We start from the raw sequence: 15,019 nt of genomic DNA, 5'->3' as shown, positions 1-15,019 counted from the left end.
AGCTGTTGCATTTCCTTGGAAGAAGACAACAGAAGATGGGACTCTCTCTGATACCTCGTATCTGTTGAGATCCCATCCCGCCATCCACTTCCAGATTGCAGACTTCGCTAAGTGGCGCTGCGCTCCGTAGGGGAAGAGGCTCGCTGCTACTCCGTTGTCCATGACGGCGAGCCGCGCTTGGAAGGAAGAGTTTGGACCACATCTTCCTTGAATCCATCGTCTTTTCCCCTTGCGTGAAGTCTTCCATCTGAACCATTGGAGCTTTCCCCTTTCTCGCTGCGCTTTCTTCCTCTCGAGACCTACCTTTCATGCCAGAGGACTTCGATCCTCCTAGAAATTGGCCCAACCCCAACGGGCCTATTGACTTGTAGCCCATAGTCCGACGCCCGTAACTAACATCTTCTGTCTCTGAAGGTGGGCTAGGGTTGGATAAAGTCAGGGCCTGTAACTCATCGGCCCGACCATCCTCTCCATGTATTACCTCGACGCCGGCCCTCTCATCGCCTGAATGAGGCTGCGTGGTCGCTTTTGCAGAGGAGCCCACTCGCTGGAGAGAAGAAGGGGATGCCGCTGCGTCATGGGCTTGAGGGGCGTCTGGGCCAACGTGAAGCCCACGACTCCTTCTCCCTCTTTGGGCCCTTATTGGATGGGCTTTAGTAGAAGTCTCAGGCTCTATGGGCTCAAGAATGTTTTCTTCTACTAAGCCCAATCCGCTTCCTTCCCATTCTTTCTCCCTTTTGGCCGCCATACTTGTACTTGAGCATCGATAACGTGCCTGGGGAAGAAGCTCCCTACTGTAGCACTCATTACCCCTGATACTACCTCGTAGCCCCTCTGCAAGTTTTGTCGTCTGAGAGATGCAACCCCCCTCTTTCACCCACTCGTACCTGCAGTGGGTTGTCTCGGACGTGATAGTGTCGTCTTCACCCTCTTCTTCGATGACTGAAACTGCTACTGTATGTTTCCAGGCCCCGTCTTCCACCTCAAGCAACGCTGGAAGCACGACATTAGGATGCATCTCCATCCACAGCTTCACGGCTTCCCTTGCTACCTCCGTCACCCTCCCCCACTTCTTCAAGATGAATTTCAGCTGGTCTTCCTCCCACAAGTGAAAAGGAAGGCCTTTCAACTCTAACCAACACCTTCTGAATTTTACAGGAATAATCATATTTTCTCTTGGCGACCATCTTCTTAGGAGAACAGGCCTTCCTTTCACTAAAAGTCTCTCCTGCTCTTGGAACCATTTTGTTCTTCCTACTGTACTCACAAAGAAACACCCCTTGAAGGCGGAAATGGGATTTATAGACACCATACCTTTCACACCCATCATCCTCGCAATGGCCTTGCCTTCATGAGTCCAGTCTTGGACTTTTTCTTTGCATTCACATATTACGGCTCTGGCCCATTTTCCAGCTGATAATGGAACTCCACTCCTAATTCCATCCTCTACAACCACCTCTGCGTATGACCGACCACCTCTATATATGCTTTTACTCATCTGAGTATTGCCAAACGTCTTCTTCAACACTTCTCCGACTTAATCAGAATAATCTTGCACTGAAATAATCGCCCTCCTAAGGACTTCCCATCCATTACCTTTAACACCCTCAGGGATGACAAGAAGTAGAGGTTTCCTTCTTGTAGCAATCTCGGTGATTTTCATGAATCGCCCTCTATTGTTGAAGCAAATCTCCATCAAATGAATCTTATTCTCGCCCCTGAACTTTTGTGTAAATCCCCTGGTATTCTCCAACTCCACAGCTTTCTTTAAATGCTCCGTTAACCAATCCACCTCCTCCTTTCCAAATCCTACTGATACAACAAAACCACGGCTCCTTTCTGTTACTGATACCCAAGTTCCACCATTCGATCCTTCAAACTTTACATGAAAAGACTTTTTTTCCACTTCAAACTTTTCAACTTTGCACTTCATCATGCCTCAGTTCATAATCACCCAAAGCTCACAAAGGTTCATCTATCAGTGTCTATTCTTGTGGTGTCACACGATATGCATGTCCATGAACCATGACATGTCCCTCCTTCTTTCTGAATGCCAATCCTTATTCGAGATTATTAGAGGTGGTGTCACACAATATGCATGTCCATGAACCTTGACATGTCCTCCTTTCTTAATGCCTTTTTAATATTACGTAATAAAAGAAATTATATGATGTTATGGATGCTCATTTATAGTGTGTGCTACAACCTCTAGTTCTGATAAAGACGACACTTAGCTTAATTCAAGATACAAAGATCATCTCTTTCCACAAGAATGGTTGTTTTTTATTATTCATCAAGAAGATGATAACAGATGCTACCATTGACATCTATGAATATAGACCATAAACTTAAGTTTACAAATAGTATATAATTTAGTATAAAAATGATTTCACTTATGTGTGATGGATCATATTTTCAAATTTCTCATTTTTCTTGGAAGTGAATATAAATAGAGACTTAATTAAAGAAATGAATCTCCATTACCTCAAATATTTTGTAAGAGCAAACTAAGGACAACTAACAGCATGCTAAAAAGAGCCTTCCTCATTCACTAATGATCATATCCATTTCCAAAATTCTTTTCATGAAACCCTTAAAACTTCCGAAGACCTTCAATTTCTTTAGATGAGTAATTGACTTGGAATTTGCCAAGGTGAACTCCATCAATGCTCCTGCAGTTCCTTAAAGTTGTATTTAGCCCTTTTGAGGTTTGTGATAACCACAAAATTGGCCAAGGTTCTCTATCATTAGATCAAATCACTAGGCCATTCAGACTAACTGATTTCTAACTTTCAGTTTTTACTTCTGAAATGTCGGTGATTGTTCAGGTCATCATCTATGTTATCTGGACTACGGTACATGTGTCAGGAGTTGGAATGTGTATAGGCATCAAATTTATTTGATCCCCAGATCATAGGACATGGGAACATGGTTCAATAATCTAATTTTCATTTTTTTTCTCATACAATTCCTTTTAGCCAAATTGAAGTATATATTGAAACAGAATGTCTGACATGGTACTGCATTCACATCCATGCAACAAAGAAACACATGACAAGAGTCTATGGTAACTCAGATCTAACTAGGAACTTGTACTTCTCCCCCTTTGTTCGATATACCTGCTGGGTACATATATAATCATTAGGCATGTCAGGCATATAACCCATGCCCAACATGGTCAAGTCATGTCTGACATGGGAATATCACATACTTTGGAGAGCCATGTAATATAGCCTACCATGGTTTTAAATAGTGTGCAATCATCAAAATATATTAGATGTTCTACATCAATATCACTGACAGTGTTATTAAAAGTTAGACCTCACAATTCTTGTAAGTTTTATGAAAAGAAACAATTCTTCCCCAATTTCTATGAAGTTAAGCTTTGTATATTGTTTGTGCACCAAGCATCATCATAAAAAATTTGAAAGGCATAAATGGTGATGCATTAGAAACAGGATAAAATTCCTCAGAAAAAGGACATACCTGTAAAGAGTCTCATATACCAAAGGAACAGAGATTAGGTACTGCGGTTGATAACGTCGCAAATCTTCCTATCAATAAAAGTAAATGCAATGATAAGTAGAAAAACAATGAAAATTTCAAATCAATGAATCTGAATTAAATCAATTTCATCTTCCATTCACATGAAGGACAAAGCTAATCAAATAACAGGCATTAACTTATAACATCTGATCTTGACTAGAGACTGATATATAAAACAATTTTGTCACTTCTCCACGTGTTCGAGGTCATTCTGAAGTCTTTGAGGTAGAAAAGCACCCACATTAAACTACAGAAAATCAATGAATGGGAGAAAATACCTTCAAGTTTGGCACAGTAGTGTATACTTGCTCAATCCCATGTGTAAATATGAAATACTCACTAGCTCGTTCATACGCATGCCAAGATGGGAGCATGCTTAGAAATCTATCCCCAGGTTCAGCAGGAACAATATCCCACAAGTTCTTTATCTACAAAACATTGGAAGCAGAAATCACTTCAATAGTAAGTTAGAAATATAATTAAGACAAGTCTTGACTTCAATTCAAGAGAAAAGAGAAAGGAGGGACATGGAACATAAACACAAGATAGAAATAGACAAAACCAGTTACAACATATTTTGGTCATTTTTCAATTAAAGAAAAAAAAAAAACCTAGAAGAGTGTAGCATACCAAATGCAATATAAATAAATGAAAGTCAATTTGGTGGCAGAACTGGCTTATTAAATATTTATCCTCCCAAGGATACAATTAAGGACATTTACAATGCAACTAGAACTATAACAAGATAAAAAAGGAAATGCACTTTGAAGAAAATCAATTTATTGTTGTCTAATTTTACGATTCTTGACACTGAGAAATAAAGACCACAAAATTTTTTTAACCTAAGCTTCACTGATTAATTCCACTTCCTCACTAAAGAAAAGATTCAACAGAGATAATTCATTGTGGTAATGATTTCACACTTTCTTTATCATAAACTGTGGAGATAGGGTACCTAGTGTCGCATGTTAGATTGACTCTAGATATCAGATTTGTGCAATCTCTAATCTCATGGCAAAAGGTCACAGATATATAACCTAATTTCTCTTTTTTCTCATTCTCTACAATGTGCTAAATTACAGTGCATAACTAAGATACAATGTCCAACAAGAGCTTAACGTTATTTACAATCAACTAGAATTTTGTTCTCCTTTTCTCACACCTATTTAATTTATGGATAGTTTGGAGGGAGAGGAAACACAATGATTTTTTAAGATAAATGGAGACCTTAGAATCTATTTCTGATCTAATACATTTCTATTCATCCTTTTCAACTTCTTCCTCTTCATCTTTGAGAGCACTCTTGTAGACCCTCCATTTTATCCTCCTAGCACATGTCCTATTAGGTATTTGTTTGGTACTTTACAGCAATTCCCTAGTGGCCCATTACTACTCGTGTAGCCTATCTTTTCTAAGCCACTTTGGGGACTTTGGTTGAGGGATTTATCTAACTCCATTGTGACCCTTGGCAACCCTAATTTAGACTTAGGCCCACTTAGGCACCCTAAGCCCATTTAGGTACACTTGGCCCATTAGGCACCACCTTAGACCCATTAGGCACCCTAGGCCCATTTAGATGCACTTGGCCCACTTAGGCTCACTTAGGCCCACCTAGGCTCACCTGGGCCCATTTTGGCACGCCTTGGCCCATTTAGGTTTACCTAGTCTTGCTTAGGTCACCTTTCAAGTATGGTTGCATGGCTTGTATGACTAGCATGTGCTTGATTTTTTTTTTTTTATTATTATTATTAGTTTTATTCATTTACTTATTCATTTTTTAGAAAATTGCATGAGAATTGAGATTTTAGTTTTTCCTAATTGCATGAATTGATATTTCATATATATTTATATACTTACTTCACTTTATTCATTTATTTATTTTTGTAGGAAATTGCTTGAGCTTCATGATTTTAATTCTTTTAATGCGATTAATATTTTAGCTTTAATTATATAATTTTAATTTTTAATTTTCAATTACAAGATTTTTTATCCTACTTTTTAATATTTTCAAATTTTATTATTTTATTATTAATATATGGTTACTAACTTTCTACTTTCTTTTGTTTTATGGAGAGGATGTCACTTTGGAAGGTGGACTTACCATTCCGAAAAGGAAAAGAACCCTATGAACTTCACATTTAAAGGACATGATTCCATACACCGTTTGAGGATTGATTAAGTGGGCGGGTTGCATAATTCTCTTATTATTTTCCTGATTTTCTACTCTTCCATATATTCTCTGCAGGCTGCCATGTAAAAAATGGAAATATGTTGCATATAAGAGCAGGGTCAACACACTACCAAAGGAAAGGGTGGCATACCTACCATACAGTAGGCATTCGAAATCAAAATTGGTGGGGGAATTCTTGGAAGGAAAGGACACTATTTTTGGAGAGATTAAGCAGCGTTTTGGAAAGAAAAATCAGGCCAATTTTAGGGGAAAGATTTGGTATGCTTTTAGGGAAGGAACGAAGGCTGGTCAAAGGGAGGATTTAGAGTACATCTATGGAATTTTGGGGGTTGATCTTTGAACGACGTAGAGGCCATGGATAAGGAAGGTGATTTTTTTTTGGAAAGGGGGATCATTCAGCGGTAAGGAGGAGGGGGGCGTTTATTTATTTACTCCTTATGGAGGGTGAGATTCCGGGGAGGTAGAGGAGCTGATGATGGAGGGGCCTAGCTCTGAGTCTCGGGCTCCAAAGGCAAATGGTGAGGAGCATTTGGCGGTTCAAATACCAAAGATGGCACATCAGATCAGAGAGAGGTGTGCTTGTGCTCGATACAATTGAATGGGAAGTCAGTGAATAGATTTCTTTTGGTTTATCTTCTGCAGACCAGTAAACTAATTCATGGCTTCAAGTCGGTTTTGTCCTCACCACCGGAATCAACAGTGCTTTTGTTTTGGGGTATTCTGGGACAACTATGGTTCCTATTGGTTGGGCTGGTGGTGTGATTGGTTTTCTTTTAGCAGCAGGAATATCACTTTATGCAAATTCTCTCATTGCCAAGCTCCATGATTTTGGAAGAAACAACCAAGAATGGCTCTTGCTAGGCACACCGTTTCTCCTGATGATATCCGTAGCAATGACCGTGAGTATGCGTACGCGAGCTCGCAACCACCGGAAGCGGTGTACGGAGCATCTGCAGAAATAAGCATGTGGAACCCATCCGCACAAGATGGTGAGATGAGCATTTCCCAGATTTGGGTTGTTGTCGGATCATTCAGTGGCTCAGATCTCAACATCATAGAAGCTGGATGGCAGGCCCAGCCACATCTGTATGGTGATACGAGCACCAGATTCTTCACTTATTGGACAACCGCCCTCACTTTCACACAATCTGCATCATTAGAGATCCCTCTTAGCATCACACACCAAAAAAGGGTACCATCAATTCAAGAAGCATCACAGCACACCATTGGAGAAGTTGAAATCCACCAATCATGGCTACATAAGGGAAGAAGTCCACCAATGGATAGATAGGAGGAGATCATTCTCCATGGAAGCGAACAGACGTGTTCCCCACCATCAAGAGGACCCTCAGTGGAGGGGGTCAGATTGTGATGGACTATTTGAAGCGAATGCAGGCGGAAAATCCTTCTTTCTATTATGCAGTTCAAGGTGATGATGATCATTCTGCTGGAAACATATGTTGGGCTGATGCAATTTCCAGGATGAACTGTAACTATTTCGAAGATGCAGTTACCTTTGACACAACATGCAGAACAAACCGATATAGGGTACCATTGACTGCATTCACAGGGCTGAATCATCATGGCCAGCCAGTTTTGTTTGGCTGTGCATTACTTTTCAATGAGTCTGAATCCTCATTCATTTGGTTTTTCCAATCTTGGCTTAATGCAATGTCTGGACATGTCCCCATCTCAATCATCACCGACCCAGACCGGTTCATACAGGTGGCTGTTTCTCAAGTGCTTCCTGAGACCCATCATCGCTTCTCTAAGTGGGGGGATCTTTAGAGAAACACATAAGCCGAACCATTCTCCAACAAGCACAACAACATGCATTTTTGAAGGTAAGTTCTTTTTAAAATTTTGTTTTAATTTAATTTTAATTCATTTCGTTAGTTTAAATGCTTTTTATAATTAGTTTAATTAATTCTACATGATAAAGTTCTTATTTTTCATTCCAATTTAGTTTAGTGTTGATTTTTTTTTTCTTTTAGTTTAGATGTGTTTGTGAGTTTCTTATCTTTTGGTTTAATCAATTTCATGTGAAAAGAAAAAAATCATGTTTTTAGTCTACTTCAATTAAATTAAATTCATCTATTTCGTTTAAATATTTTTTTTTAATATTAGTTCATTAATAAAATGGATTTTATGTCTGAAAATTCATGTTTTTAGTTTGCCTTGATTTCATTTGGTCCAATTTCAATTCAGGTGTGTTTCAGAGTTTTAGGTGATTAGTTTAATTGATCCTATAAGATAAAGTTCATGTTTTTTTAATTCCGAATTAGTTTAGTTTTAACCTATCTTTTAGTCTAAATGTGTTTGTGTGTTAATTGATCCCATATTAGTTCTCAATCGTTATTATCAATTGATGTGTTCCTGGAATCTTAGTCATTAATTCTTGATGGATATCTTGTTAGTTTATTTGATCTAAGTTTTAATAGTTTATCGCTTTGGCAGTCTCTTGTCACATTTACTTTTCAGAGGCCATCGGAAAATAGTGAAGATTGGCCCTCATTCTCACCACTTTAGTTTGCTCGGCTGTCAAAAATTTTACTTTGTGATTTCGTTTTCTTTTGTTTTGTTTGGTCTTCTGTTTCTTACATTTTATTGTTTTCAAATTAATTTATTTTACTTTAGAACATAACACTTTTCTCAAAAGATCCCTTTAAAAATCTATTTCAAAAACTCAGTTGGAGTCTTTAGAATCAAAATTTCATTTTCTTAAATAACAAGCGACCATGTCTTGATCGGTTTGCATCTTTCTCAGTTTTTAATAAAAATTCTGGTCTTAAGTGGAACGCGAATCCAAGCTTGTGATCCCAAACAAATGGAATAATTCTGGGCTAGATTTGTGTATATCAATTGAGGAATTGGTGAAACCCCTACATAAAAATCATTTTTTTTTTCTTTCAACTCATCTTTACTGCCACCTTTGCTACTTGTTGAAATCATATCTATCTATTTTTTAGGAATTATATACAAGATGTGTGTGATAATTGATGATTTCGTATACTTTGATTATTTTTGCTATGCTAATTAGATAACAAGCATGCTAGGATTTCTTTATTTTATTATTTATCATCTAACCCCTCATGTCTTACGGAAACACATTACAAGTTATCTATGCTATCCAGGTACGCCCCCTAACACCCACCTTCTAAATTTTGTGAATATGCTTGTCATTGTGAATTGCGTCCATGTTTGATAGTGCTTGGGTGTCTTGAAATTTGTTTCATTGTTCGATTATTTATGATAAAATGCTTGCTGGATGATATACTATTTTCTATACTAACTTTGATGTTTTATGATAGCGCTCGAGAAACAATCCAAGTACACACCCTAAATCTTCTTTATGATTGTGATTGGTTTTTTTGTTTGACATGCTATTTTTGAAATCACCTAGTCTACCTAGGTACCCTCAATCAACCAATTAATTGTCCAAATTCCCTCAACTTAGTCAGTAGAGACCTTTGTAGGGCTTAGAGAGGTGCTACCTTTTAGAGGTACCTTCCCAATAGGTAACCTAATCCCTAGACCTATACTCAGGTTTTTCAAAGACTCGCTTTTCCAAAAACTATAGAGTCACTTCTTTAGGGTTTTCTTTCTTGTTTTATTTTCCCTTTTAAAATAAAATAAAATAAGTGGTGACTCCAACTTTTCCAAAACTAAATTGTTCACCAAATAAAAGCGAGTCTTGCAGATTGAGTGGGGACGCACGTGAAAAATGCAGGTCCACAACTCTATTGAATATTCCACAGCTTGATTGGAAAATGGTTTACAAGTTAAAGGGGGTAGGTTGTAAGATGCTCTCAATATAGACTCCACCTTCATTGGGTTCGATTAAGCTAAACTTTGACGGGTGTACTCTAGGTGACCCAAATCAGCTGGGAATTAGAGGTGTGATTATGGATCACCATGGTATAGTGTTGAGAGTGTTAGGAGGAGTGGGTTTAGCTATTGATGCAAAGATCTTAGCTCTTTTAGAGGGCTTATTACAAGCCAAGGCTTTGGATCTTTCTAATATTTTGGTGGAGGGAGATTCTGCTATAGTGATTTCACGGTTATCTAAGTTGGAGAGAGGTCCTTGGAAATACAATATTTGGCTTGATCAAATCCCAGATATAGTTAGCAGCTTGGACTGTTCCTTCTCTTGGTCGTCTCATTCATCTAATGAGATTCAAAAGGGCTTTGATAGCAAAGTTCTAAAAACAAAATAGTTGGTATTGTAGAATATCAAGAATTGAAAGGTGAAAGACATAAATTTCTTCCCTAATTTTTAATTTGTATAGAGACCCATATGTATATATCTACGTATACACACACACATTCATAGCACCAGAATAGGAACCTTCCTAACCTAATTACATCAAATCCACTGATTACAGGATTATCTAATTCTCTCATAAATTACAAAATTATATAGCTACGATTTTCCTAATTTCATTCTTCCACTCCCTCTCAAGTTGGGAATCTCACGTTAGTGAATAGATGTTTCCATTCCCAACTTGGATACATTTGCTTGAAATGTTGTACTACTTAAACCTTAGTGAGTATATTTGCAAGTCGACGATCAGTAGATACATTAGGAGTATAAATCAATTCACTATCTAGTTTCTTCTTAATAAATGTCTGTTTATCTTTATGTGTTTCATTCGATCATGTTGCATTGGATTATATGCAATACTAATTGTAAATTTGTTATCACAGAAAAGCCTCATTGGGTCATCCCATTTAATCTTCAAATCCTTCAAAATAATCTTTAACCATAATAGTTCACAAACTCCTCGAGTCATTGCGTGAAATTTTGCTTTTGTACTGGACCTCACCATCAAGCTCTATTTTTTACCTTTCCATGTGACCAAATTCCTACCAAGAAAAGTGCAATACCCAATGGGTGAGCTTCCGTTAGCCACAAATCCAACATAATTTGTGTTTGTGTATGCTTCAAGTATTAGCCCTGAGCTTTGATTAAATAAGATGTTCTTTCCTGGAGACCCTTTAAGATAATGTAGCACCCGGTTAACAGTTTGCAAATGATTCTCTTTTAAACCGTGCATGAATTGGCTAATCATCCTCACAGCATATGCTATATCTAGTCTTGTGTGAGAAAGATAAATGAGTCTCCTTACCAAATATTGATACATCTCTCTATCTACAACAACATATTCCTTAGCCTCTCCAAGCTTATGATTAGGATCTATTGGTGTGCTTGCTGGCCTATACACCGACTTCCTTGTTTCTTTGAGAAGGTTTGTTGCATATTTTTGTTAAGAAATAAAAATTCCCTGCTTAAAATGTGAAACCTCAATTCCTAGGAAGTATTTTAATCTTCTTAACTTTTTAATCTCAAATTCCTTGGTCAAACATTGCTTTAAAGTATGTCTCTCCTTTTCATCATTTCCCGTCATGACGATGTCATCTACATACACCAAAAGAGCTATAACTCCCCTTGAATCTCAATGCTTGATGAAACGTATGATCTCCCTCACTTTGTTTGTACCTCATGTTTTTCCTTACTTTGGCAAACCTTCCAAACCACGCCCTTGGAAACTGTTTCAGGATGCATAGAGTTTTCTTTAGTTTACACACTTTTTTAATGACTAGGTCACTTCCAAATCCAGGAGTGACTCCCATATAAATCTCTTCTTTCAGGTCTTCATTCAGAAATGCATTTTTTATGTTGAACTATTATAGATCATAATTATAATTCGCTGCCAATGATAACAAAATTATGACCGTGTACTTCTTAGCAATTGGGACAAATGTTTCTTGATAATCCACATCATATGTCTACCTGTATCTTTTAGCCACCAATCTCACTTTGTACCTTTCTAATGACCCATCCACTCTATACTTAACAGTATAGACCCACTCATATGCCACTAGCTTTTTTCTTATAGGCAAATCTACCAACTCCCAATTTTTATTCTTCTCCAAGGTCTTCATTTTTGGATTCATGGTTTGTTTCCAATTTTCATTAGATAAAACCTCAGATAGAGCGGTACGAATATGAATATTGTTTAAACTTGTGAGAAAGCTCTTATGGGACATAAACAACTTTCCAAATGACACAATATGGGAAAATGGATACAAAGGACATTTAGTGCATTCCCTTATTCCCCTTTTGATGGCAATAAGGAGGTTTTGATCTATGGGACTGAAGTTATAACTCAGTTTGTAAGGAAAGATGAGAAATTGTTACCTCATTTCCAAAAACCAGTTCAGAATCTTGGACTTGTGTAAGTCTAAAGACTACAACTTTCTCCCTTGAGGACACTTTGATAATCATTCAACCCATATGAGTAGGTTCAATGGTTGACTCGGGTTTAGGGAAGGAGGGTATAGATATTGGATCAGACATTTTGGGAGGGTTAATGAGAAAGGGATTAATGAAACAGAAATCCCAATCCTTGTCTTCCTTGATGGAATCTCCCCTTGAAGATGAGGAGCAAAAAAATAAGATTTAGTTTCCTTTAAAGTAACATCGACTGAAACAATTTTTTTTTTAAATGGTGGATCCCTTTTTAGTTGAAAAATATCTCACAAAAATACATTTGACTACTCTTAGATCAAATTTTCCCCTATTTTGACTATGAGCATATATAAAGGATAAACACCCAAATATCTTAGGAATGAGATGGTTTTTGGTTCTTATAGTCCATGAGATTTTTGAAACCTAAGATTCTGGAAGGTAATCGGTTTATAAGATGTGTGGCGGTTAGGAAGGCTTCCCCCCAATAAGATTTAGGCACATATTTTTAGATGAGGAGCGGAAAATTAAGATTTAGTTTCCTTGAAAGTAACATCGACTAAAAAAAAAAAAAATTGGATGGTGGATGGTAGCACTTATATCCCTTTTGAGTTGAAAATATCTCACAAAAATACATTTGACTACTCTTGGATCCAATTTTGGCGTTGTCAGTACTATTGGATCAAACATTTTAGGAGGGTTAATGAGAAAGGGGCTAATGAAACAGAAAACAGAAATCCCGATCCTTGTCTTCCTTGATGGAATTCTCCCCCTGAAGATGAGGAGTGGAAAAATAAGATTTAGTTCCTTGAAAGTAACATCGACTAAAAAAAAATAATAAAAATGAATAAATAAATTAAATAGTGGATGGTAGAACTTATATCCCTTTTGAGTTGAAAATTATCTCACAAAAATACATTTGACTACTCTTGGATCCAATTTTCCCCTATTTTGACTAGCATACACAAAGGATACACACCCAAATATCTTAGGAATGAGATGATTTGTGGTTCTCATAGTAGGATAAAATAATGTGAGTATGTCCAAGAGATTTTTGAAACCTAAGATTCTGGAAGGTAATCGGTTTATAAGACAGGCAGCAGTTAGGACGACTTCCCCCTAATAAGATTTAGGCACATATTTTTAGAACAAAAAGCTCATGTTGTATCAAAGAGGTGGTCATTTTTCCTCTCAACAACTCCATTTTGTTATGAGGTGTTTACATATGATGATTCATGAAGTATTCCTTCATGTTGAAAGTATGGAGTTAGAACTTGATTGAAATAATCTTTGGCGTTGTTAGACCTAAACCTCTTGATAGTGACACCAAACTGGTTTTTTATCATGTTATGGAAATTTGGGAGAACAAAACTAACATAAAATTTGTGTTTAAGTAATAAAATCCAAGAGACCCTAGTGCAACCATCAATGAAAGACACAAACTATTGTGCCCTAGATATATTAGGGACAGATGAAAGACCACAAATATCACTATGACTTAGGTGAACATTTGTTTATTACCGACTGAAAAGGTTGAACGCTTGTATTTGGCTAGTTTACATACATCACAATGAAAATCTCTCAACATCTAATTTCCTAAATAGAGAAGGAAATAAGATCTTAAGAGTTCTAAATAACAAATGTCCAAGCTTATGATGATGAGGCCAATTTTTTTCTTTATTAAAAAGGTGGTGCTTAGAAAGAAAAGATACGGATGGTTTGCTTAGTGTCTCAAGGTAGTATTGCTAGTTCATTCCTTAGTAAATCTAATCATCTTCCCCAAATCCTGATCCTAAAATACGTAGTAAGTAGGATAAAAAATCACATTACAACCCAAATTTTGTGTAAGCTTTTGTATAGAGACAAGATTAGTAGACAACTTTGGAACATGAAGCACATTTCTAAGTGAGTGTAAGACTAATTTGGATATCTCCTACACTTGCGATGATGGTTAATGAACCATTAGTTGTGGCTATTTTCTTATTACTTGGACAAGGGTTATAGTTGTTAAATTGGTGTGATGAACGAATCATGTGATCTATGCCACCTGAATCTATAACCTATGAATTGGCAAAGGTTTCATCTGAGACTTTTAACCTAATAGAAATAGGAAACTTACCTAAAAGTGTCAGTGAGCAGATACCTAAAAGTTTCTCAAGAGTTCCCAACAAAGTTCTTAGTTTTTCAATCTTCTCCTGATTGAATCTACCTTGTTCCAAATATCTTTCTTCAACTAGTTAAACAGAAGACAAGTGTACTTGCCCATTATCCTTCTGCTACCCTCCATGGTAACCCCACTCTCTGCTAGATGTGGATGGCTTGCCATGGAGTTTCCAACATTTCTCCCATGTATGTTTTGCCTATTGGCAATAAGTGCACCATAAGTTATTCCTATTATCACAATTTGGAACCCTTGGTCGATTAGCCCTTTTATGATCAGTAGTGTTTGCCTTCTAATCACTTTCCTTGTTGGAAACCATAGCCAAGCCTTCCAAAATTTAAGGTTCAAGCATGACATTCCTCTTGCTATCTTCTACTCGGATAATAGAGATAGTCTCATTTAGAGTCGGGAGCTCTTTGCTAAATATTTGAACTCTAACTTGGTCAAACTCAACATTGAGACCATATAAAAACTCGTAGACTTGATTTTTTTCGATATGATTCTTCTACATTGTTGCATCTTTGGGGCATTTTGTCTCAATTCATAGATAGTGGTCAAGTTCTTATCATAGATTTTTCAACAAATTATATTCAGTGCTTATCTATAAAAAAAAATAGATTTTTCAACAAATTGGCGTACTTTGTGACTATCTTGTTTCCCTGTTTTGCCGCTCCGGTCGTAACTTTTATTTCGTACACTTGGCTTACATCTAGTGCCTTCGAGTATGCCTGGTGAACTGCATCCCAAATGTCTTTAGCAGTTGTCAAGAACATACATGTGTCACTTATTTCAGGCATCATCGAGTTCCACAACCATGTCATAATCATTGAGTCTTGCTCATCCCAAGCATCAAACCGAGGGTCTCCTTTCC

General features: G+C 37.1%; 1 protein-coding gene across 1 annotated transcript in view; it reads right to left on the bottom strand.

Annotated features, from left to right (window-relative positions):
* Positions 1-15,019, bottom strand: part of LOC117921245 (probable acyl-activating enzyme 16, chloroplastic) — a 75,901-nt gene that overhangs the window by 28,672 nt on the left and 32,210 nt on the right. The window contains exons 7-8 of the mRNA XM_034839083.1: positions 3,825-3,974; positions 3,487-3,554 (exon numbers count right to left, since the gene is read on the bottom strand). Of these exons, the coding sequence (XP_034694974.1) occupies positions 3,487-3,554; positions 3,825-3,974 (218 nt within the window). The remainder of the gene's footprint in view (positions 1-3,486; positions 3,555-3,824; positions 3,975-15,019) is intronic.

This window comes from Vitis riparia, chromosome 8, assembly GCF_004353265.1.
Source record: "Vitis riparia cultivar Riparia Gloire de Montpellier isolate 1030 chromosome 8, EGFV_Vit.rip_1.0, whole genome shotgun sequence".
Lineage (NCBI taxonomy): Eukaryota > Viridiplantae > Streptophyta > Magnoliopsida > Vitales > Vitaceae > Vitis > Vitis riparia.
Note: the sequence above shows the minus strand (reverse complement) of the source record. Positions and strands in the feature narration are given on the sequence as shown.